Raw genomic sequence first — 26,233 nt, 5'->3', positions numbered from 1 at the left:
ACTGCGCTGCATCCCACCATTGCCTGAAGCGGGCATCCCTTCCCTTTCTTAATGTGTCAGGCACCATCAATGTTCATTCAACTACGGGGTTAACACAGAGCAGAGGGAATTTCAGAGAACAGGGCGAGGCAGGCACCCGGCATCATCTCTCCAGCTGTTTTAGCAACAGAGCCCATCTTGCTGACATCCCCATTCAGAGATGGTCAGGCATCAAGGATGCTCCCACCCTTCACTTGGGGAAGACACGTCTCCCAAAAAGAGATCAGCACAGTCTCTCTCGAGCAATTCCGTTTTTCAGCTAGGGCTGCCAAGAGAGAGAGATGCCCTGAGTGAAGCTTTCCAAAGGCAGAAAGTTTACTGTCACATCAACTTTAAAACTTTGACATGCTTAATTTCCTCCCCAATCCCGATGTGGCTGACAAGTGAACGAAGCTTCAAAGCTTGTGGTTAGCAGTCACAATGGAAAGGGTTTTTTAAATTATTATTTATTTATTTATTTATTTATTTTAAAAAATCCATGTCAACCGCTTGACCCAGTTCCCCCTCTCCTACTTTAATTCAAACAACAGCAGGGAAGAAAACTTAAGGCTCTGCCAGGTGTTTTATTCCGCACATGGAATTCCAAGAATTGACACGCTCAGCTCGGATCTTGCCACATGCGCCCGACTGTAAACAGAGTTCATTCGAGGTTCCCACTTCAGCGGGAACTGTCCCCGTCCCGCGCCCCTCTCTCAAGAGATCCAGTGCGATCCAACAAGCGATTTCTTCCCCCACCCCACCCCTCTCTCTCTCGTTCGCCCCCCCCCGATCCCACCCCGCGCCCCACGGGACAGCAAGCCAAAAGTAGCCAGCCCCACGTGGCGGCGCGAAGAACCCCCTCCGAGCCCTTCGGTCCGCGTGGCGCAGAGAAGTCTGGCTGGCGGAAAGGGGGGGAAAGTGCTTCGCCGGCGAAGTTGAGCGAGAGCGAGAGAGCACCCCAGCCGGGGAGACCCGGGCCAGGAGGTGGCGGCGGCGGCTCTCTCCGGGGCTGGGCCCCCGCAGCACTTACCTCCCTGTCCGGGACTCTGCGGGGCTCCCGGGGCCAGAAGGAGCGCCCACGAGCAGCAGCAGCAGTAGGCGGCGGCGGCGAGGAGCGCGGCGATCCCGCCCGGAGGACCCATCGCAGGCGTCGCGCAGCCTGGGGAGGCTGCCGAAAGTGCCCTGCAGGGGGCTCCGGCCACATTGGAGGGCAGCCGGCGCCGCCCTCTTGCCCGCGGCGGGGAACCCTCAGCCCCGCCGGCGCTCGCCCTGGCGCATCCGCCCTCCTCCTGCTCCTCTCCAGCGCTCGCTGAGCGGCCGCTCTCCCCGCCGAAGGCAGCAGAGACACCAGCAGGCGGCTGGCTGGGAAGCGCGCGGCGTGCGGGAGGGAAGTCCGCCTGATTGACAGAGGCGCTGCTGCCGCCGCCGCCTTCGCCGCTTCTGCTGCACAGCCCAGCCTCGCCTGGCCTGGCTCCGGGGAGGCGGTGGTGGCGACGTCGGCGTCGGGCGCAGCAGCTCTGCCCTTTGCTTGGAGCCTCGTGGCTCCCGGCGCCCGCTGGGACCAAAGTCTGCAGCCGCTTCCCGTTACGGGACACTTTTCTCCGCCACGGCTTAGAGGCGGTTCCTGCGGGATCCTGACCATTCCCCACCCCCGCCCAAGCCAACAAAACCCTGGCTCTGCTGCTCGGAGGAGAGAACGCACAGGAGGGATTGCACCAAAAAAAAGGGAGAGAGAAACACACCTAGGAATCTATGAAGTTGTTCGGGAGCGGCTGCTGCTGAAAGGAAGCTCATGATCTAGCATCCCCCACCCCCGCTTTCCTGGGATCTATAGTCTGTTTGGAACGGCTGTGCCTGATTTCCCCCAAACTCAGAGATGTGTTTGCTCTCATGACTACCCCCACAGAATAAAACTTGGGCAATCTTGTGGTGTTGGGGCTTCTTCCTCCCCACCCCACCCTACCCACTGCCCCCAAGAACCCCTGTTATGTTCTGTGGGTCGTGGTGATTATCTCAAGTTATTAGTTTCCCCTGGGCTTTGCATCTGACTGCACGTTGCACCAAACATTCTGGGACCCCTAAGATCTTGGTTTTGGGGATCCCAGCCTACAGCAGGGAAAACCCTACCACCTCCTGAAGGTTTATCAGCCCACCCCCTATATTTCATAACTTAATAGTGTTTCCTTGTTCTGCATGGAGAATCCGCCTGCCCTATCCTGGTTTCACACACAACCAAACTTTCTACAGTGATCTTTCCTACACTTTACTTAGAGGAGCAGGTCCTGCAGAATTCAGTGGGGCAGTTCTCGGTAAACACATCATATGACTGGAAGAATAAAGAGCTGGAGGCAAACGGGGAGAGAGGGAGCGGGCACAGATCTTATCAGGTGGGTTCAACTTAATTCACTCTTCCTCATTTCACAGTCTTCTACCGATCAAATTTGCATTTAAAAACAAATGGAATCACACCCAGATCATTGCTGTGGCACTGAATTAATTACTTTAGTCTGCAGCAGGGATCCTGCAGAATCTCAATACTGTTCATTTGTAGCCTAATATTTTTCTTCACGTTGAAATGCCTGCATTAACTATAGTGGTACATGCTTAATTCTCTTCCCCATTGCTATACATTCTTTGAGTGTGATCCAACCAAAGTGAAATACTTTTGAGCCCCACTGGTTTTAAAGAACATGCTTAAATTATTGTCACTGAAGCCCAGGGGACTTCAAACAGCCTAGCATCCTAAGCACAGTAACTTGGTGGGAAGTCTCAGTTTTATGGGACTTCTTCCTGGAATAATTTCATTTAGGTTACTTAACTTATGTGGGTTCATAGCCCTTCATTTAACAACAACCAGTTGCCTTTGGTTCAGTATAAGGTTACCGTATTGTCAGGGAACTGTCATCTGAGACGAAGGAGGTGAAAGGGCTCATGGAGGGTGAGAGAGACCACTCAGCGGAGGAGGGGACCAGCAGGGGGAGAAGTGGAGTTACAAGGGAAAGTGAGTCGGAGGGAGAGCTCAGAGATACTTCAAGCGGGAACAGTGGAGAGGTTTCAGGACCTCCCGTAGGCACACCCACTCCTCGGCGGAAACTGTCACACCGAGAGTCCAGAAGACGCGTTTCCGTCAAGGAGCTTTTATGCTGGAAGAAGTTCCGTAAACGCCCACTGTCCGATTCAACGAGCGATTGATGGAGCCATGCTTAAGGAGCTCCATCACAGACAGAGGTTTGGGAACTTAGCCAAACTCTGAGGGATCAGGATTTTACGCACAAGCAGCTCACCATCCCATCACAGCAATCGGACAGTCCCTGAAAGCAGCTTGTGCAGAGAGGCATCATGAGCAACCCAGCTGGAGCCGGAGGAGCAGCAGGAGCTGGAGAAGGTCCAACTCTGGAAGAAAGGTGCAGAGTTTTGGAACTCCAGCTAGCAATGCAAACGGCGACGCTAGAAGAAAGGAGGGCGCAGGATGCAGAAAAGGCAAAAGGCGCTACACTAGCAAGAAAGATGCCAGGAATGGTGCAGAAGTTTGGGGGGGACCCCAGGAACTACCAAGCCTTTAGGACAGAGATGCAGTATGCTCTTGAACTGCAGTTTAACGACTTTCCCGATGAGGCATCGCGAGTGGCGTTTGTGATTGGCCATCTCGAAGGGGGGGCGAGAGACTGGGTCCGGCCCCTGATGGCAGGGAATAGTGACATGCTGAAGGACGCGAGGAAGTTTTTTCGCGCCATGGATTTGATGTTTTCCAGCGAGATTGAACAGGGACTGGTGCGCAGACAATTGATGGCTTGCAAACAGGGGAGCCAATCGGTTCGTGAGTACTGGACTGAGTTTACAATGTTGATACATAAATTGGGGTGGGACCTATCGGCGGAACCCATTCAAATGCTCTTTGAAGAGGGGCTTTCTTCGGCGGTGAAAGACGAACTTTCCCGGGCGCCCAGGGCGGAGTCTATGGACCAGCTGACCAAATCAGCGCTGACCATTGGAGCGCGCCAGGAGGCAAGAGCCTTGGAGAAGCGGGAGGGGAAAGGAGAGCGTTGGAGGGATTTCCGCATTCCAGAGATTCCAGAACCCAGTTTCCCGCCCGGAGAGCCGATGGAAGTTGGAACAGCGCGCGCGCGCGCAGTTTCAAATCCCAGTGAAGGGAGGAAGAAGGAGGGAAAGAGCGCCAAGAAATGTTACCTCTGCCAGCAGCCAGGTCACTTTGCCAGAGTCTGCCCACAAAGAAAGGAATGGCAAGGGATGGCGGGAGCTGTTGGGGGGAAGGAGGAGGAAGTCCAGGAGCCAGTAAAAGCCAACGCCTGTCTGCCGCTGTCAGGGCACTGCAGACAGGCCAAGGAGCAGTAAAAGTGCCCACTCCGGAACCTCCAAGACCAGCTCTAGTAATAGAGGTGCTGCTAGAGCTGGCAAACGGATACCCACTAAAGACCAAGGCGCTGTTGGACTCAGCCAGCTCCTGTAATTTTATGAGCAAGGAGTTTGCAGCTGAACACCAGATACAGACACTCCCTTTAAGCAACCCCCTGCAGGTCACCACGATCGATGGGAGGGAGCTGTTGGGGGGAGAAGTTAGCCTACAGACCGTCCCAATGGTTATGAGGGTGGCAAGGCACACTGAAAGGATAGCGTTCAATGTAGCCACCCTGGGAGGGGCGCCAGTCATTTTGGGAATGAGCTGGCTAGCGTTGCATGACCCGCTAGTGGGCTGGCATCAGAGAGTGGTCTCCTTTGGGTCAGCACATTGCCTGGAACACTGCAAAGAGGGAAAGGTGCCAGAAGGGGCAAAAGCCTCCCTAGCAGGGATGGAAGTGGCGGACAAAGGGAAGGTGCCCAAACAATACGCTGACCTGAGCAAGGTCTTCAGCGAAAGGGAAGCAGATAAACTACCACCGCATAGAGACTTTGACTGCCAAATTAACCTGGTCCCTGGGGCCCAGCTCCCCGTGGGCAAGCTGTACGCCATGTCAGACAGGGAAATGCAGGAGTTGAGGGAGTTTATTGACAAAAACCTGAAGAGAGGTTTCATCAGAGAGTCCAGAGCGGTGGGGGGCAGCCCAGTGTTTTTTGTGGACAAAAAAAACACGGATAAACCGAGATTGATCGTGGACTACCGGCGGCTAAATGCCGTGTCAGAACCAGTGACTTTCCCCATGCCCAGAATTGATGACATTTTGACCAGGGTGAGGAAGGGAAAGATATTCACGAAACTGGACCTGAGAGGAGCGTACAACCTGATACGAATAAAGAAGGGGGATGAATGGAAGACAACGATGTTCACCCCCCTAGGGGCTTTCGAATATCTCGTTATGCCCTTTGGATTACAAGCAGGCTCCGCCTGTTTTCAATCGCTCATGAACCATGTACTGGGACCTTTGCTCTACAAGAATTGCGTGGCCTTTCTCGATGACGTGCTGATATATTCAGAGAATGAGGAGCAGCATGTAAAGGATGTCAGGGAAGTGCTGAGCCAGCTGCAAGCAAACCAGTTGTGGGTGAAATTGGAGAAGTGTCAGTTCCACGCCAAGGAGGTGGAATTCCTGGGGTACCGCCTATCAGACAAGGGATTAGCCATGGATCCAGGCAAGGTACAGGCGGTGCTGGAATGGAAGACACCGAAAACGAAAAAAGATGTGCAAAGGTTCTTAGGGTTTGGGAACTTTTACCGTAAATTCATCAAGAACTTTGCCCACTTAACGGCTCCCATCACGGACTGTCTGAGCAGCAAGAAGAAATTCGTTTGGACGGCGGAGGCGGAGCACGCTTTTGAGGAATTGAAAAAGGCATTCGCTTCGGAAGAACAGCTCCTGCATGTGGATTTACAAAAACCCATGAGAGTGGAAACTGATGCCTCAGACCGCGCGGTGGGGGCGGTGCTGCTTCAGCCAGGGAGCAATAAGTCGGAATGGAGACCATGTGCCTTCTTTTCGCGTAAGCTGAACAAATCCGAGAGGAACTACACGGTATATGACCGAGAACTACTCGCCATTCACGAAGCGTTCCGGAGATGGAGACACTTACTAATTGGTGCACAGCATAAGGTACAAGTATGTACGGACCACAAGAATTTGGAGTATTGGAGAACGGCACGAGTGCTCAACCAACGACAAGTGAGATGGGCCCAGGAGTTCTCCAAATTCCATTTTGAAATCTGCTATGTGCCAGGTCCAGAAAACATCAGAGCGGACGCTCTCTCTCGCAAACCTGAATATTTGGAGGGGGAGGGAGCGCCAGAAGAGAGACATATTATCCCAGAGGACCACTGGGTGTGTGGTGCGGCCTGGGTGGGGCAAAGAGAACTGGTAGAGGGAACGGTAAATGATGAGTACGCCCAGGATAAGCTCAGAGGTTTAAGGGGAGAGGGAGAAGACCCCGGAGGTTTTGAAGAAAGAAACGGGGCATTGTATTACAAAGGGGCGCTATATATACCCGAAGGGGAATTGAGGGGGAGAGTACTCAAACAGCTGCACGACAATCCCACAGCGGGGCATTTTGGGCAACACAAGACCATGTGGTTGGTGACCAGGGAGTTTTGGTGGCCCAAGGTGAGGGAGGATGTACGGGAGTATGTGAGAAGGTGTGACCAATGCCAGAGAGCCAAAGGAGAAAGGCGGGCACCAGCGGGGTATTTAGAACCGTTACCCACACCAGAACGACCGTGGGAGGCGGTGTCGATAGATTTTATGACTGATCTGCCCAAATCCCAGGGGAAAACCGCCATACTAGTCGTAGTAGACCAGTTAACTAAGATGGGTCACTTTGTAGCTTGCTCACATGCAGTCACGGCGGAAGAGACAGCAAAATTGTTTGTAGAACATATTTTTAGGCTGCATGGCGCCCCCTTGAGGCTGGTTTCCGACAGAGGGAAACAGTTCACGTCCAGATTCTGGAGGAAGCTTATGAGCTTGTTGCACGTAGAGGTCAACTTTTCGACTGCCAGGCACCCTGAGACCAATGGGCAGGCGGAGAGGGCAAACGGTATCCTTCAACAATACCTGAGGTGTTATGTCAATGACAGAGAAAACGATTGGGTCGAAAAGTTGGCACTAGCGGAATTTGCTTACAATAATGCAGAGAATGTGTCCACCGGGATGAGCCCCTTTTTGGCTAATTATGGGTGCCACCCCAGGGCGTTTCCAGGGGAAGGAGGAGAGAGATGGAGTGTTCCGGCCGCTGAACTTTTTGTAGAAGAAATGGAAGCGATCCATCGTCAACTCCAACACAACTTAGAAAGGGCCAAAGAAGAATATAAGAGGCAGGCAGACAAGAGCAGAAGGGAAGGTGAAACAATTAGGGTGGGGAGTCGGGTCTGGCTATCAACCCAAGGGTTGCCGTTCAAGGGTAGTTGCAAGAAATTGAGACCCAAAAGATTGGGACCATTTGAGGTCATCCAACAGGTCAACCCAGTGGCTTTCAGACTCCGGTTACCGAACCACATGAAACTGCACCCAGTATTCCACAGGTCATTACTGTCACCATACAGGGGGGAAGGTGAAGGGGTATCCACACGGGGGCCTGCCATAGAAGAAAGGGAAAGCCGCAACTATGTGGCGGAAATCATCGACTCCAGGTGGAAGGGTAATCAGGTGGAGTATTTGGTCGCGTGGGAAGGGGAACCGGAGTCGGAAAACACCTGGGTGAAGGCAGAGGAGGTCCATGACGAGGTCTTGATCGAAACGTTCCACCAAAGGTTCCCCAGGAAACCTCAACCAGTAGCGAGGTTCCGGAGGGAGTACTTTGGCACCACCGACGATGAGGAGGAACTGGAGGGATTCAGGGAATCGGAGTTGGAAGAGGGTACAGACTCCGAGGAGGAGGAGTACTTGGAAACCGGGAACAGCAAAAGGTGGAGGGAAGTGTTCGAAACTTCGGAAGATGAGGGAGGTTCCTTCAGGGGTTTTGCTCCCTCGCCTCCCGCAGAGGAGGGGAGGGAAGGGGGTGAAGGGGGCCCTAGAGGGGAGGTGGATGTCAGGGAACTGTCATCTGAGACGAAGGAGGTGAAAGGGCTCATGGAGGGTGAGAGAGACCACTCAGCGGAGGAGGGGACCAGCAGGGGGAGAAGTGGAGTTACAAGGGAAAGTGAGTCGGAGGGAGAGCTCAGAGATACTTCAAGCGGGAACAGTGGAGAGGTTTCAGGACCTCCCGTAGGCACACCCACTCCTCGGCGGAAACTGTCACGCCGAGAGTCCAGAAGACGCGTTTCCGTCAAGGAGCTTTTATGCTGGAAGAAGTTCCGTAAACGCCCACTGTCCGATTCAACGAGCGATTGATGGAGCCATGCTTAAGGAGCTCCATCACAGACAGAGGTTTGGGAACTTAGCCAAACTCTGAGGGATCAGGATTTTACGCACAAGCAGCTCACCATCCCATCACACGTATTTTTTTCAATAAATCCGGGGACACTTTTCAACTTCAATGGATTTTGTATAGGGACTGATTTATAAATCTGGGGACTGTCCCCGGGAAACGGGGACGTCTGGTAACCTTAGTAGTGATTCTTTCTAAACTTAGGTTTTATAAGACACCTGGAATGGGTTTTCGCCAGAAGAGGCAGTAGTTTCTTCTCTTGCCCTCTTCTCTGCCTGCTCCAGTTTTAGTCCCCACCCCCACACTTTTGGTTTAGACTCCAAGCAAAATTGTGTCCATACATCATTGTTCAGAGCTCTCTCTTAACACACATCTACATAAAGTTTGGCAGAATATTGTCAGAGAAACAAGATTTTTATTCCTTAAAAATACCCTGAAAACTCAACCATTTGATAGAAATTGCCCAAGTCCAACTTAATAATACTTAAGATATTAACAGCGCTTTAATGTATTCACAGGGCTGCATGTGCATTATCTAGTTATAATGTTAGGAATCTGATATGAGAAATTGCAGTAGAAGTTGCTCCCAGTACCGGTCACCACATGGAAGCAGCTTTAGATCCAAATAGTTTACTGTTGCAGAAGCTAAGGCTCAGTAAAACATTTCCAAACTTAGATATATACAGCTCATAGGCTTTTGTAGATACAGATACATACAAGTATAAAGTATCTCTGTTGTTCCAAATAAACTCCAGCAATTCAAGATTACACCAAGAGACTAACTAACTCACAGACTAACCAACTGAGCTGACATACATTAATCACAGATATAGTCAGGGCATTGGGTCATAACCAACTGACCTTACACCTGCAATTAACTCATCCATTGGGTGATTTATGCTCATGTAGGAAATTAACCCTTATGTTTAGTTACTCCAACATAGCCAGCCATTTGCCTACATCAGCAGCCCCAGCTGGAGCTTCCAGACCAAGTCCAAGGGCAGTCCCACATACAGCACATTGCAGTAATCCAGGATGGGTCAAAGGTTGAACCTTCCCTCCCTGCACATTGTGGTCCTGATTCACAGGAGGCCACCAGCACCACCCCAAGTTTACTATTATAAGAGTAGCCAAGAAGTTAGTTAGTTTGACTTTCAGAGGTTGGATAAAGTCTCAGAAACCTGTGCTCTTTGGCACCACAAAATCAGCTCTAAGGCTGCTAATTCAAAGTGTTCAGAAATGATGTATCAAATCACCCAAAAGCACTGTACTTTTTTATTTTTACAATGGGTGCTTTGTATTCATGTTTCTTTCTAAGCCTTCTGAGTACCCTGCAAAGCCACAAAGGCTAGATGCTTTAAACATAATAATTATAAGATTCTGTCAATCATACTCCCAGCCTCTTAGAAACCCCTGAAATTCTGAATCTCACCAATTAAACGACAGATGCTGCCAGCTCTGCTCTGGTGCTCTGTCCATGCAAGATAACTATGTTACTCTCAATTTAGCTGGTAAATTTCTGCTTCTGCCCTTCTGGCCTGTCACTTACAATCCCTCAATCACTTTTCCTCTAGTCAATATCCCTAATTTGTGAAGAGTTTCTCTTCTAGTGGTCTGTCTCCTATCTGAAACGGATACATTCCCGAGTTACAGGATGAGCTACATCCTTGTAACTTTTCATCTTCTGTAGCATTTGGCTCACTTGCCTGGACCCAGTTTAATGGCCCATAGCAAATGCTTGATCTTAATTGTCCCTCTATGTTTCATCTCCCATCATCGTTCATAAAATATCATTGTTACCTTATCTTTCATCAGCCATCTGTATTTAATGATGGGTATAATTGTTTTTTGATGACTGGTACAACTCCCTACACCACTCAGTTCCTCATGTGCTGCTGATTTACTGCCTTGGTATTAATATTCCAGCCCTGTGATGTATCTCAGGATGTTTTAGAAATATCTGCTTCCCTTGTATAAATATTTGGATTAATTTAGCTAATTATCAGTGGAGCATTTGATTATCCTCCTAGGAAATGTTGCTATTTGCTGCTTCTGCCTTCTTGATTATATCTTTATTTAGTCAATGAGAGACAGATAACAAGCCAAAGGGGTTTTTTTTTGGGGGGGGGTTACAAAAAAAAATATTCAGTGAAGATTTTACATAGAAATAATTCCTTGGTCCATCTCAGGAACAGTGCCTTATATTAAGTCAAACCATTGGTCCATTTAGTTTAGTACTGTCTACACTGACTGACAACAGCTTGCCAGGGTTTCAGACAAGGTGATGCCAGGCCTGGTCCTGCTAGCAACCCTAATTTTGGATGAGAAAAGGGAATGGCAGTAGAGCTAGAATTCTAAGACTTCTGTTTTACATAGCAAAACCCCAATTCACAAAACAACAGACAAAGGTGCACTGCCAGCTGGAGGGCACAGGCACCACTGTAGTCACTTCTTAGGCAACCAGGTCCAATGGCACACTACTGAAAGGATGCTAGCCACTGGGGACGGGAACTAGCTTAGTGGTAGAGCATCTGCTTTGCATGCAGAAGGTCCCAGGTTCAATCCCCAGCATCTCCATGTAGGTCTGGGAATGTTCCTTGCCTGGAAACCTGGTGGGTCCATCACCAGTCAGTGTAGACACTGCTGAGCTGGATGGACCAATGGTCTGACATGGAACAAGGCATCTTCCTATGATCATAGCACAGCAGCTACGAGGTGCACCAGACTCAGCAGCATCAAGCTGTGGTTCCAGCCTCCCAGCCCAGCTCTGCAGACTCAACTTCAGTTGCACAATGGTTACACTGCCTGACTCCTATTGTTCCTAGGACTCTCGCAGGACCATAAACAGTTCCTGCTTCTCCAGCTACAGTGGCTGCCTTCTTCCCATCAGTGCGGCCCACACATTGCTGTGTCCTATGGATGAAGGGCCAGAATCTCTTTGGTGGGTTTTTTAAAGTCTTGGCTATTCTCCCCTACTTTCATGCTTGAATCTTGTGTCTTGTCCTTGCCCCCACCCCACTTGCTTTCATGCTTGTGTGTGTGTTATACAGAATAATTGTGCTGACGAGCTATAGTTCAGCTCTAGGAAAATGTCTGATAAAGAAAAAAAAAAGAAAAAAAAGCAGGGGATCTTCTCATTGAATAGGTTTGCCTTGGGTTCCATGGCAGGAGAAAGGCAATAATACTGTATAAATAAAATAACTGACCTCACCAACCCAACCATTTCTTAAATAAAAAGCACTCTCCTAAAAGTGACATCTGCATTAGCTTTCCTCTTATTTCTTTTAAAGTTTTAGGCCATTTCCTCATTGCTTGCATTTTCTGCCTGGAGACTCAGGTACAATTGTGTGGTTTTGGTTTGGCTTTGTTGGGAAGACAGGAGCTGGGGGAGCTTGACAAGAAAGGAGCTTGACAAAATGTGGCTTTTGGCACCTTCAGAAAGCAGCCATTTATACGACAGCAGCAGGGGCCGACTCCAAAATAAGTCCTTAAAAATTAGGCTATGGTGCCCAAGAGCACATAACAAAGGCTGAGTGGGTTTTTTGTTTTGTCATGAAGGGAGACATTATTTCTGTGGTCCTTTGGGCCGCTTCATAGTGCAATGCTTCTAGTAGCACCAGAACAATGGCCACCACATTCACACATGGACATTCTCACACCTAGCTGACCAGCACAGCTGTTGAATCAAAGTGCTAGAAAACAGCCTCTTCTGTCTAGTCAGACCTGGAATTTGTCCTTACTGTGCTGCTGGCTTTCTGCCTTTCTGTTGTCTTGTAGGCTGTCAATGAGGTCAGAATGTTATATTTTTGGGAGAGTGGCCACTTCCTGACCCCAAAATGGCTCCAGAATTGTTAGTAGGACCATGGCAGGAGAGTAGGGTCATCATGTTACTTGTTTAAATAAGTTATTATTTAATAGGCATTTGAATTTTTGCTTTCTTTAAATGAGGACCATCATTTTATTTGCTTCCTCTATTTTTGTCCTGCCCTTCCTTCAAGAGGTTCAGGGTGGGCTACATGGTTGCCTCTCCCAGTTTATCCTCACAACAAGCCTGTGAGGTAGATTGCATCCACACCACCCATTTAAGACACATTATTTTAAAGCACATATAAGGCATGTGACTTCTACCAAAGAATCTCGGGAACTGTAATTTACTCCCCATGGAGCTTAACTCCAAGTGCTCTTAACAAACTACAGTTCCAATGATTCTTTGGCAGAAGCCAGGTGATTTAAATGTATGATGCAGAACTGATGGTTGAGGGAGAGTATGAATGTACCAAGGTTACCCAGTGAGCTTCATGGGTTCCCCTGGCGCTGTACTCTTCATAAGTCACTGCAGCATCCCAAAAGAGAAACATCATTCCTGCTCAGCTTCTCCATGCTGTGCTGCTATGAAATGCACAGGAGGAGCACATATGCAGCCAAAACTAGACCCAATAACGGGGAGTGGATGGATTCGGACCTAAGAGGTTGCCTTAATTTGGGTCCATCTAGCACAGAAATACCTGTTTTGACAGGCAGCTGCTCTCCAGGTGTCTAAGGGCTAACCTAGTTCTTAAAAACCACAAATACTTGCAGTCCTATGATTGTAATATGGTGTGTTTATTCTCTAGTGTATTATTGTGCTATGCTATTTTTGTAATCTCATCTGAATTGTAATCTGTGGAAGAGCAGGATATAGATAACAAATAACAATGAGCTATCTAATCATGTTGGCTGGAGATTCCCGGGCTTGAACTTGGTACCTCTGTATGAAAAGCATGCATTCTGCCACTGAGCCATGAGTGACCTCTCCTCACATTAAAAGGGCGGGAGAGATTAATGGAAGAGATAAAAAATGGTGTTGTCTCAAACTGCTGGGTTGTGCAACCATAGTGCGCCTGTGTTACTGAAGTCACTGTGACTTTGGATTTTCGTGGGAGCAGGTGAACGCTCAGCAAATATTGTTCATAGCCACTAAAATCCGACCATTATTTACATCTTCAGATAATGGTTGCTATAGAGTTTCCAGTTTTATTGTGTGTGTTTTTACGTTTTAAGATCTTGTTGCTGTATCAATTGTCACAAAACAATGTGCAAGCCTTCAAGCTCTCCAGAATGCTCCACCAGGCGAAGGCAGTAAATAAAGTGGGGAGGCAAATAGCTTGGCAAATAGCTACTGATAGATTTATCCTCCACAAATTTAGCTACTATTTAAAGCCCCTTTAAAGCTATCTAAGCCAGTGGCTCGCACCCCATTTTCTAGTAGTTGAACTCCATTAGTGAATTATGTGCTCTGTGAAGAAGGTACTTCCTTTCATCTGTTCTGAATCTGCAATATCAGAATAACCCTGTCTTAGAATAACAGAATGGTAGAGTTGGAAGGCACTCTGAAGATCATCAATCTGACCCCCCTGCAATGCAGGAATCTCAGCTAGGTCATACATGACAGATGGTCATCCAACCTCTGCTTAAAAATCTCCAAGGAGAGTCCACAACCTCTCATGGGAGTCTGTTTCACTATTCAACAACTCTTACTGCCAGAAGGTTCTTTCTGATGTTCAGTTGGAATCTCCTTTATTGTAACTAGAATCCATTGGTTTGAGTCCTAACTTCCAGAGCAGGAGAAAACAAGCTTGCTCCATCTTCCATGGAGATATTTGAAGATGGCTATCAGATCTCCTCTCAGTTTCCTCTTTATCAGGCTAAACATACCCAACTCCCTCAACCTTTCCTTATAAATCTTGGTTTCTAGACCCTTGATCTTGATCTTGATCTTCACTGTACATGTTCCAACTTGTCAATATCCTTTTTAAATTGTGGTGCCCAGAATTGGACACAGTACTCTAAGTGTGGCCCAAAGCAGAATAGAGTGCAATTGCTATACAGTATATTTGTCTTTTTCCGGAGAAGGGCATGATAAAAGGTGATGCATGGATTGATGGCTGTGGTCAATGGATAGGGCAGTCAGATTGGTCACTCTGTTAGGCACAAGTTGATGAAGATGTAAAATTAAGGAAACAAATTTGGGATGCATAACAAAGAAGCAATTTGCACCTGGAAACTCAACATCCTGGTGCAAGCACATTCTTGTTGAAGAATGCAAATTCATGCAGAAGGTAGTTTGGTGCCCGCAGGGAGGGAAGGGAAATTGCTGGATGTTTCTAATTACCTTTACTCATTTCCACCATGCAATAAAACCACTTGCATGCAGATATTTAACTTCTAGCAATTCAGATGTTGACTCTAAGTATAACCTTAATAAGCAGGGACAGAGTTCATTTTGTGACCAAGGAGACAGCAGCCTCCTCCTTTGGCTGTTTAGCCCTGGATGCTAATTAGTGTGCCATGAGGCCTGAGGATCCTTAACTTTACACCATGATAAACAGGAAGAAGAGTTACTGCTGGACTCAGTACGCTTGAATTTCTGCCAGTCTGAAAGACATCTTAGAGAATCAGCTTCAAGGTCACAATTAGACTAGATGGACAGAATAATTGCAGTGTCCACATTTGCAAAAAACAACAACAAAAAACTGTTGCCCTGTTACTGGCTCCGAGACAAACTTAGGAGCACCAATCCCCATTTCCAGCATGCAGCTGGGGGTCCATTTTGGAGCCACTGAGCCAAACCACAGCCCACCAGCCCTTCAGTAAATTTCCTATTTCCACTGCCTGCCTGAGACTGCAAATACAGGCAAGTGCAGTACTTTAGCTGCCAGGCTGTATTCAGCACGATGAGATGAAAGTTGTGCTGGGAACTGTAGGCAGCCTCTACAGGACTGCAAAGGTGATAGTGAAGGGTTCTTGCTTCTGTTCCTCTCTGCTTCTCCTTGTTGTCCTTGCTTCTACATCAAGTCCTTGCCAATCCCAAGAGCATTTCAACAGCAATAGTAGTAAGCATTAGGGTTGGGGAAATGGAAACATGGGGCAGTACGGAGACAATGAACTTTCTATTTGCTTCTTTTGGGCGCTATGCATAAATTTTTGGTACGATGGTAGTTTATTGTGTTTTCATTTAGTGGAATGTTTTCATGCACCTTTCTTGTACAAATGGGGACTTAAGGCAGCCAACAAGAAGTTGCTGGGACAAAATTAAAACAAAGGAAAAGCATCAAGAAACACAAACAACAACAACAACAACATGGCACAAATGTTCAAATAAACAAACTGACAATTCCAGCAGCCTATCTGCCAATCCAAAACAGGTTTTTTCTTTCTTTCTAAAACTTGATAAAACAAAACTTCAGGTACTCAAAGCCTAGTGCCTTTGAGCCTACAAGAAAATGAAGGTGTCGGGAGGGTCTCTTGCAGGAGGTTCCACAAATGGGGCGGAACCATAGAAAAGGACCTCTTTCACACTCTCTTTGCCTAAGGCACCCAGAGAAGTATCTCTAATGATGCTCTCAGCAGTTAGGCACATCCATAGAGAAACAGGCGTACCTTCAGGTACCCCTGTGTCACAACATTTAGTGCTGTAGGGGTTCAGGTTCAAAATGGCTCACTAAACTAATGAAGTGGTACTGATCATCTTTTCGTTTCCACACTGGAGCATCATGCCATTTTTGAACTAATGTGAAAAGGTGAATTCCTCTCCTCATAAGAGCGGCAGTGGTAACTCTGGAATGTCCAACTGTCAGAGGAAAAACAAAATGTCCCGTGCACTTTCCTCCATCAAACAGATACTCATTCTTTGAGAACAAAAGTCGCTTTTTGAAGTTATAATCCATCTCTGTTCAGGAGAGCAGTTTGTGCATTTCATCTTCCAAATCAGAAAAATCATTACACAGCAACCCCTGAAAGACCTTTTTTTTTTAGCTTCCAGCTCTGGTTAGAAAAGATGTTTTGATTGTGTGGACAGAGAAGTCAGTCATCAAAATTAGATAAGCTTTTTTTAAAAAAAACAACAACAAACCACAAATAAACAAATGAAACTCCGAAGTCTTTATTTCTTGTTTTCGTTCTATATGGAAATGATTTGTTTGGGCAGATATATATATATATATATATATATATATATATATATATATATATTCTAAAGTGGTTGAATTAATTTAATGGGGAGTTTCCGGATGGGCTGCATCCAGTCCTGTTTTCCGCCATGGTCTCAAGCTGTCTGGAAATCCTGCTATTGAAAGGTCTGTTGCAGGAAGAAATAATGCAGCCACTACCTTGTGCCTTCCACTGGTCCCTTTCCTGAGGTAGGGATGGAGGAGAAACAAGTTGAGACCAGCACCACATAAAGAGTACATAGCTGAACAGAGATTTGCATCCAGGTCTGTCTGATTTAGGGGCCAAACTAGATGAGATGACATTCACACAATTAGCACTTGTGTGAATGGCTTTTCCAAAGCAAATTGAAGACATGCCCCCCCCCCCCCCAACTGGTATGCTGGAAAGTGCAGGGGACTTTACCATGGCTCCGATCTAGATCATCCACCCTTACCTACCCGCTGTTTGCAGTCAAAAAAGCTCCAATTCATGCAACGTCCACCACTTTATGCAGTATGCTACTACACTGACTCCTTTTCCTAACTTTCATCTTGTATTATCAGGTTGTAAAGAAAAAGTGATACATTTGGTGACAGATCTAGGATAATAGGCTTGTTTACATCCGCTAATTCTGTAAGCATGCTCAAATATAAAATTGTGCATTTCACCTAATGCCAAGATGGGGACAAAATGACTAGGCAGAAAACAACAGGCAATCTATATTCAAGCTGAGACCGCTTCACAACCCAATTCCTGCATGCATTTACTTATTTCATAAGGCTGGGGGGGGGACTTTCATGGGATGGGGGTTTCACTGTGTGCCATTATCTCTGGCCATGTTTTATCACTGATTCATGTTTTCAGATATACTGCTGTTGCGTAGTCAGGCCTTATCATCATTTCAAGAATCAAGAGAGAGAGGAACAGAGGGAGGAGATTTATAGAGCAAAAGAGAGAGTGTATGTCAAGACAGATAAACAAATGGCAGGCTCTAAGAAATCCTTTCAAACCCGGGAGAAGATGAAAATGGAAACTGAGCTGTTCAAGACCTGTTTAATGCATTTTTATGTGACTCTGCTCCCACAGATCTGGACTGAAAGAAGTCCAACTTAAATAGCAGCGCCACACTGAACATGATTAGGGAAAGGGGAATTACGGGGACAAGAAAACCTCAGTTAATGGAGAAGAATGAATATTATTTCATTGATTCATCTTGGTTTCCCCACACCTTGTATACATATGTCACTTACATTTTGGGTCCTTCATTGACTAGTGATGACTTTCAAAATTACAGCACTGGTGCCATAGGATAAGGTAGGGCAGTGGTGTGTATAATGAACATATAAAATAAGATCCTTTTTCAACACTGCAGTATGATAGGTCACATCATGCTCCGCATGTGTGGCTGTGCTGCACTTTTTCCTCTGGGTAATGCACTACATCAGGCAAGAGCTTTCTTTCCTCCATTTCACATGCTGCAAATAACATTGTTAACGGTCAGAGCCCCCTTCACTCTGTCATTATCCCATGACTTATTCACACTTACCTTTCCTCCGTATTTTCTAGGCATGGCCTGCACTTTAAAACTCCATGTCTGGAGCCTTCCCACCCTTTACTGCTGAATTGGAGCAAACAGCAATCCATAGACAATCCAAATTCCATTTGTTGCACTTCAGCTTTAAAGAGCAGGTTTTCACAGGGAAAGCTCCAGGGAGGAAAAAAGGAGTGCTCAGACACAGAACTTTAAAGCATGGACCTGTGCCTGGAAAGAGCACAGCAAAAGGTAGGTGAGGATAAGCCCTTAAGTTGGGTGAACTCCTTAGGCAAGCAATTATCTGTCAGTCCCACCTATCCATCTATGGTATGGGGCTAATGATATTGACGTATTTTATTGTATTGTTACAGGGATAATAGATGTGAAGCACTCTGAACAATCACAAAGCCCAATATATGCTAAATATTATTACAAAAAATCTTAAACCAGTCAAGCACCATACAACATCTGTGCAAGGAGGAATTGCACAGGGCTCAACAGAATTCTGTCCCCACCATTGCCACCATTGTGAGAGGAACTTCTGGCACAAGGCAATGTAGAAACAAGTGGGAAATCTTCCTCATCCCCCTCTGTCTTTGCACCAGCCCTAGCAAACAACTAACGCTCCAGGGAATGGGAAGAAGGCTTCTGTTGGGCCTTTCTCATTGTTGGTGCAGTTGGGAGAGCTACTGGGAATGCTACTGAAGCAATGCTTTGCGAGACAAAATGGTGGTTAGATGGCCCTTCAACATGCATGACTCTGAAATACATTAGATGTCTCTGAATTTATTGTTAGTCCTCTATTTGAAATGACCGAACGTGGGTGGGTGACAACTTTTTACTGAGTCTGGAGAGTTTCTCCAACTAAGGTAGAACCACCTTGTTGCTGATGCCCAGCAGTGTTTGGATTTTAGCAAAGCTGCATTCAACACTACCACAGGATGCTATATTGCACTCTTCTGTAACTTGGTGTCTTCCAAATGTTTTAAACCACAACTCTCATCTTCCCTGACCATTACCTATGCTGGCTGAGAGTGATGGGAGGTGTAGTCCCAACACGTGTGGAGAGCACCAGGTAGGAGAAGGTTGATGCAGTCGGATGATATAAAATCATGACCACTAGCTTGCATACATTGTGTCACCATAAGACTTTGTAAGGGCAGTACCAGATGATCACATAACCGTCAGAGAACATGGCTCTCCAATGTATAAGTATTGGGGAGAAATGCATTGTGCAATCTCAAAAGGGAAGTTTTAATAACAGAATGTGAAACTGGTGGAAATCCTGAGGTGTTAGATTTGAAGAGAGGCTGTGAGGAACAAATAATAATAATAATTTCCATCTGAGAAATTCTATTGTTACATAGAATAAGAAATGGAGACACAAGTGGTGCTTTCATGTTACCAACAGATGTTCATTTACAATGTTGAACCCAGTTTTCTGCAGTGCTGCTGCTGTGGGTTCCACGTGACCAACCTCTTCAATGGCCTCCTTTAATTAGCTGGCACCAGGCCTTGGTTCCAAGATAGGAAAGTAACATTTAAACCAGCCAATCACAATAGAGCTTGAAGTGTTTTAAGCCTTCAGAGCCAGATTCACTTCAGTATAATAAACAAAGACAATTTTAAAGGATATATGCAGCATCTGTTTGTTTAAAACCCTACATCAAGGGATTTTTTAAATAAAAAACTCCCCCAAACTAAATCCAATGATCTATTTTATTTTGAATATGAAGTATTCATCTTCAAAGAAGCTTAGCCACCCTTCATTGTGCAACTTGATCCTGCATCTGTCAGTTTTTGTTCTGCTATCTGTTGTAAGCACTTTCCTGAGAGATGCCTTTCTCTGAAAAGGATGGAAGAAAATGAAAGCTTTATTTTCAAGTCAGGATACGGGGGCAGACATTTCCAACTGAGACACAAATGATGGGTGCCAGAAAATCGTAAAAGAATTCAGGAAGCTGGTGAGGCTTGTAGACCTTGGCAATGGGATAGGAACCTCGACGTAAAAGAAAGTGTTGAAAGAGTCTGGGCCAATTTCCATGACCCGAAATTGGCTATTGTTACACAACTTACTAATGTGCTTTATAGGTGGTCATGCAGCTGCTAACCCAGTTAGTTGAAATGTATTGGAGTATTAGGGAGCTTCTCAAGTGCCAAGCTGACACAGGTAACAAGCCGTCTGGCAACCTACCTCTAAGGCATCTACAACTGGCGTTCATAGGTGACCTGATGTGTTAAGCTCTGGACCCTAGCACTACAGTTAAGTGTGGAATAATAATTTATTGTCTAGGAAGAAAATATGCATAAAACAGCTGAATTTGTGGGCTACAGCCTTTTCTTCATTGTAATGAAAATCATAGCCATATTTCCTCGGCAAGGTATCCTTGCTCTTGTAGTTCTGCAAATACTTTTCTTTAATAGAAAAGCAGTGAGCACTGGACGGTTTTAAAACATTCCACAGGAAAACCATTAAGCAGTGGTATTGAAAGTATGTTTTATTAGCAATGCTAACAATCATTACGACAATAATGGAGAAAGCCAATGTTTCCATATGTTGAAGGGAGGAAGTGTGGGTAAATAGACAGATACTTCTAGAACAATGAGAGTGGTGGTTCTGGTCTAACATTCTAAGCATGCATTCCAGCCTCACTCCTGAAAGTTGCTTAATGAAATTTCAAAGAGATCTGATGTATGGGAATTCTTGTTTCTTTGCTGCTTAACAGTTAGGTTAGGCCAAGCCCACACACCAAGCCTGTGGAGTTAAGGGGCTAAAAAAAGGTATTAATCACAGCTTATTTGCCATGTCTTCCCCTCTGTACAGATTTTGTCCAGATGCTGTGGGGGAAATGAACTCACCAAGCAAGTGGCATGAGCAGGTTAGTCCAACACTCCAGTAATGTGAGAATTCCACTTTCCCCTGGGAGCATTAAAGCATTCTGGATGGCATCCAGAGGTTAATGGGAGCAACTCCACTTAGCCTGATCCCATGCATATCTATAAAGCATTTCAACCAATTCCTAACTAGTAGCAATAGTTCATTGTTAGAAGCAAGAAATCTTTGCAATACCCTTTCTGTGAACTTGTGTGACTTGTTAATGGGTTGCACACCTCTGTCAATTTACCAAATCAAACAGGTTCATAAAGTTGGCACCTTGACAGTACAATCCCATGCACTACCACCACTGAATTCAATTGCATCTAGGATTTCAGCCTCAATGCAGTTAAGTTTTTAAAAAAGTCTTTCCTGGTTTTTGGAAAGAGGAGGGAGTGATAGGTTAGAAATCTGAAAGTACAGTACATGAAGCCTGCATATTTCCTTAAAAGAAAGCCCAGTTGTGTTCAATGACATTTATGTGCACTTACATAGAGTAAGCCCCACTGAAAGTGCTAGGATTCACTTGAGAGCTAAACTACATGCAATGCCATTCACATTTTCTTTTGCCCTTGTGTGGTTGGTTGATTTTTTAAACAAAGAGCTAGCACAAGTGAGGAGGAAGCTGGATTGGAACTGTGCTAGTCCATTTGCCCTTGCTGTGGTCCTGGTCAGAATCAGGCCCCTCATGTTAACTGTGGGAAGAATGGGAAGAAAATCATGTGAACAATGCTACATCTTTCTTTGGCCTTGAGATGCACTTTAAATAGGAAATAGAAAAGGAGCCTTCCAAAAATCTATTGTGGTTGACCACCTGCAGGGATGTACAGAGACCTCCCTGAAAAGGAAGCAAAGGGCTATAGATATGGGAACAATACACTGGAATTGTGGATGGAAGGTGCCTGTGGCCCTCTTGTCACGCTGGTTGGGATTAGAGCCAGAAGTCATCTGGAGGTCCATAGGTTCACTACCTTTGATTGATGGAGTAAGACTCATCTAGACAAACAGACCCTCCCACCACCACCACTCAGACCTTATTAGCCATGATGGGCAAGAACTGAGCATGTAGGGCAACTTCCCTGTCCATATTCTTAGGCTGCAGAGAACGGAACTCATCTAAACAATTGCAACAAGCTGAAGGAGCAACTGAACAGCACCCAGTGTGCTATCCAGGCTACAGTAAATGTGATCAATTTTATATACAAAATGCTTCACAAATAGAACCTGCCCACTGTCACCCATCTTGAGTTTAAACATGGAAAAGATCTGCTGGGTGGAAGCAAGTAGACAGAATAATGGTCCTCTTTGCCGCCTGCACTGTTTCAGAATAGGCCTTAAAGTGGACTAAATCCCATGTTTTGTTGCACACATCCTGAGTCTTCCTCCATTTGCAGCCTAGATGTTTCCCCTTGCTGCTTCATTACCATAGAATGAATCTCTTTTCTCTACATCAAATAGGTGCCAGTTGATGTTTGCAGCTGATATACTTAGCTGGTAAGGGGGACGTTGAAGATGAGTCACTCCTGTGCTCCTTCAAACACTTTTGTGTGCACTAGACAATCTTTTTCATCATTTCACAAAAGATAAAATGAAAAGTTTGAGCACGCGCACATACACACACACACACCATGTCCTCATGGCAGTACAAGATTAGCTTCCATTCTGTTCACCTACAGAACAGATGTTCAGTTTCCTAGTCACTTAAGCTCTTGTTGCAAGGCTGCATAATTTACATCCCGCCACATGCATTAGAAATGATAACGATGGGCAACGGAACGATTAACAGATTAAAATGGTTTACAGCACATATGCAAAGTGATTATAATTTTCTGCTTCTATCTGCTCATACTCCACCCCAAATGCCTGCAACTGAAGCATCACTGAGCGGATGAAAGTGGTGCCAGAGTGCTAGTTGTGCTGTGGGTGTGCCATCAACAACATCAAAGACCCCATCCACTGTGGACATCTCCAGTGCAAGACTTATCAAAATGAAAGGGAACTGCAAGGTTTCCATTTATTTCCACTGGTATTGTGTGTTTCCAGTGAGGCTGCACTACGAGTGGTGGTCACATTGATACATTGAGCAACTGGATATGTTAGATGCTTGGGATCCACAAGAACATGCCCCACACCAAACAAAACTGTTTGGAATGAAGTAGGAAACCAAGGAGCCTCTTAGTGCTAAAAACAACAAAAGAAACAGAGACTAACAAGCAAAAAGAAAATGAATAAATCGCTAAAACTGAAAAATATTGCACAAGAACTTATTCATATTTGTAAACTTAATATACATATTACATGATAATACATAATATAAAAACACTGATAATTTTCTGACAAAATTCCTAAATTTAAGTATAAAGACAATAAATATGATTGGATTCAGACATAGCTACAAGAGGACAGTAGCTGTAAAGGTAAAGTAAAGGTAAAGGTACCCCTGACCATTAGGTCCAGTCGTGACCGACTCTGGGGTTGCGGCGCTCATCTCGCTTTATTGGCCGAGGGAGCCGGCGTACAGCTTCCGGGTCATGTGGCCAGCATGACTAAGCCAGTTCTGGCGAACCAGAGCAGCGCACGGAAACGCCGTTTACCTTCCTGCCAGGGCGGTACCTATTTATCTACTTGCACTTTGACATGCTTTTGAACTGCTAGGTGAGCAGGAGCAGGGACCGAGCAACGGGAGCTCACCCCGTTGCGGGGATTTGAACCGCTGACCTTCTGATAAGCAAGTCCTAGGCTTTGTGGTTTAACCCACAGTGCCACCCGCGTCCCTAGCTGTAAAGGTATTACAGCTTAACTAAATACCCAGTCCAGATGGCTTTACATATGAGTTTTAGAAAGCACTGAAATGAAATACAGTACATAAAGATAACTGGTTAGCTCGAAATAAACCTAGTGCTAAACACACCTGATGAGGTAACATCTTAATTAACTCATCTTACCTGCTCTCTCTTTAACTATTATTTCTTTAATAATTTAAATATCACTTTTCATGTAAACAACCTTCCAAAGTGGTTTATAAATACAGCTGCTGACATACAGCTTCATCCCCCCCCTCCCAGTTTCAGCTGGTAAGGCAGAGGATATGCTGAATTGGTGCCTGCCCACTACTATATTTCACTTGTCAGTTCAATTATTTCATCATGCCTTATCAGGAGTGGTAAAATATTGGGTTGGAACCAAAAGAAGTTATGTCACACTTTAGCCATGTTGAAATCATATCTAACTTAAACCTATATGTGTCTGTTCAGATGTCCCACTGCGTTTAGTGGGGCTTATTCCAAGGAAAGGGTTATAGGACTATAGCTAAAAGTATAGCTCAAAGAACACATGGTAGAACACAAGTATGGTAGAACACATACTGTACTTTGCATACAAAGCTCAAGTCTTGGCTTCTCTGGTTAAAGGACTTGAGTAGCAGGTCTGGGAAAGATCCCGGCCTGAAATCCTGTTGACAATCAGAGTAGACACGACTGGGTCCCACATGTGCAGTCATGGGAAATGCTACATATGCCTTCTCCCTTTTGAGCATTTGGAACCATAAGCAACAGGCAGTCGCAAATATCTAAGGTATCTTTTTCTTTTATGAAGGCAGAGTTTTGCTACTGTGGAAAGGGAAGCCAAATCTGAAAAAGCAGAGATGTTCAGTAATTTACACCTCTGTTTTTGATAACAAGATAAGGAGAAACAGATTCTGTCTAGAGCTGCCAAATCACAACCCAGAAAGCACATCCAGATTCACAGCTACAAAAGAGGATACATCCATGGCTTCTTTTGCCTTCCTCATCCACCTATGACCTCAGCACACACACCTGATAAAATGAGGTCCCGGGTTATTCCATCAGGTGTGCAGTGGGACCAGGGAAGGAGTGGAGCAAAGAGACAATTCACGAGATGAATGCAATCTCTAGCTTGCAACCCTAAATATCATTCCTAAAAAACACACAAATAAACCTAAATTTGTTATGTGCCCATTCTGCAATTAAATTACAATAAATACTTAGACCCCTCATATGAAGAGATATAGTAAGAACACTAGGAGTTCATTGTGTCTTTCTTTAGTGCACTCTGAGGCATATTCTAGCTTGATACTGCTAGTTAGACAAAATGCCTGTCTGACCATATGTACAGAGAGCTCAGTCTGTAAAGAATGCTCTCCAGAGCTATTTGACAAGATGATGTTTTAATCAGTATGGGATTTTCAGTACAGGGCATGCAGTGAATAGTTATTTTTCCAAATGTCATGGACGAACTGAGAAACAAATCCTTTTAAAAATTAGCAAAAGCTCTCACAAACTGAAAAAGAATGTGATCATTTGGTGAGTAGAACAATATGTTGCAGAACAACAGAATATTTCATGTTCAGTTGATATGTCAATAAAAATGTATTTTAGCTGATTAATCTCTTGAAATCAAGATGGTTAATGTGTTAATTGGTTAAAACAATTATAGCATCTGAACAGCGAAGATATTGGTGGTTCTACCAAAATGACGCTCTTATCTAACATCAGAAAAATAATAGACGATTGGGAAAGACATTGTCTGTCACAAGCAGCCATTACTTAATGTACAGCAGCCCTATCAGTACGTTCAAATCTCATCTCAGCTTTGAACTTATTTAGGTGGCCTTTAAAAAATCACTCTGACGCCCCACAATTTTATCTAAATCCTGACCTCTATAGTCTTCTGAAAAACAGTAGCTAAGAGGACCATTCCTAAAGGAAAGGGATCTGGTCCCCCTCTGCCACCCCCCCACCCCGAATTGGGGCATAGCACAACCTCAACTGCATTGAGGTTTAGTATCATATGAGCCTCCTCCCCTTTCCAACAGTTGCGAGAAACAGCAGGAAGAGAGATTGTCAGCTAACAGAAAAATGAGTCCTTTGTGTGGCCCAAGACAAAATTTCAGCATTCTCCAAAGCAACAATCCGAAGTATAAACTGCTACACACAGTATAAAAAGTTGCAGCAGGGTGATAAATTTGAGGTTGCTTGTTCAACAAGAAGGTCCTTACCACTGCTCTTCTTGATATTCCTGTCTACTCCTCCACTCCTGAATCTTTCTGACTCGTGTGATTTTGTTTATTGTGCTCTCCCTCTAACAAGTCTGTGAGATTTCCAGGGTTCCCTCTTCTCTGATTCTGTCATGCCTTCTGCCCTCCTGATCCATCGTTAAAAAATTTCTCTCAAAGCTGTCATGCCCTTTCTAGCCTTGACAGTGCCTGACCTTCCTACAGCATGCAATCCAAGTTGAAAGTCTATGAGGGACAAGCAGAGGTGTCACGAGATGAAAGACAGAGGACCAGCTAAGATCAATATGGAATAGGAAGAGTGACTTACAAGGTGTAGGGAGAGGTTTTCATGTCCTGCAATAGAGAAGACTCAGGGAGAAAGCTCAGGAAAGGAGTGCAGGAGAACCTCTGATAGGAGATGCTGACACTCTCTTAACACTTCCTGAACGCCTACAGGCTCCAACTCCAGACAAAGTTCAGGGTGGTGATGTCATAACAAATGGCTCTGCAAATC

At 45.5% G+C, this 26,233-nt stretch overlaps 1 protein-coding gene and 1 long non-coding RNA gene across 6 annotated transcripts in view; one reads left to right on the top strand and one right to left on the bottom strand.

Moving 5' to 3' along the window:
• Positions 1-26,233, bottom strand: part of ADAMTS2 (ADAM metallopeptidase with thrombospondin type 1 motif 2) — a 338,043-nt gene that overhangs the window by 213,173 nt on the left and 98,637 nt on the right. The window contains exon 1 of one of the 5 annotated variants that reach the window (XM_083592176.1): positions 1,049-1,648. The exons of 2 other annotated variants lie outside the window; for them this stretch is intronic. In XM_083592176.1, the coding sequence (XP_083448302.1) occupies positions 1,049-1,160 (112 nt within the window). In that variant the 5' untranslated portion in view covers positions 1,161-1,648. Of the gene's footprint in view, positions 1-17; positions 52-552; positions 670-1,048; positions 1,649-26,233 lie in introns of those variants that run through there. 2 more of the 5 variants (XM_083592180.1, XM_083592177.1) reach the window with 2 other exon arrangements.
• The window catches only part of LOC310752505, a 106,330-nt gene continuing 82,092 nt past the window's right edge, over positions 1,996-26,233 (top strand). The window contains exon 1 of the long non-coding RNA XR_014542976.1: positions 1,996-2,405. This is a non-coding gene — a long non-coding RNA (uncharacterized lncRNA). The remainder of the gene's footprint in view (positions 2,406-26,233) is intronic.

This window comes from Podarcis filfolensis, assembly GCF_964270895.1.
Source record: "Podarcis filfolensis genome assembly, chromosome: 2".
Classification (NCBI taxonomy): Eukaryota; Metazoa; Chordata; class Lepidosauria; order Squamata; family Lacertidae; genus Podarcis; species Podarcis filfolensis.
The sequence above is the reverse complement of the archived record's forward strand: the minus strand, read 5'-3'. Positions and strand labels throughout refer to the sequence as shown.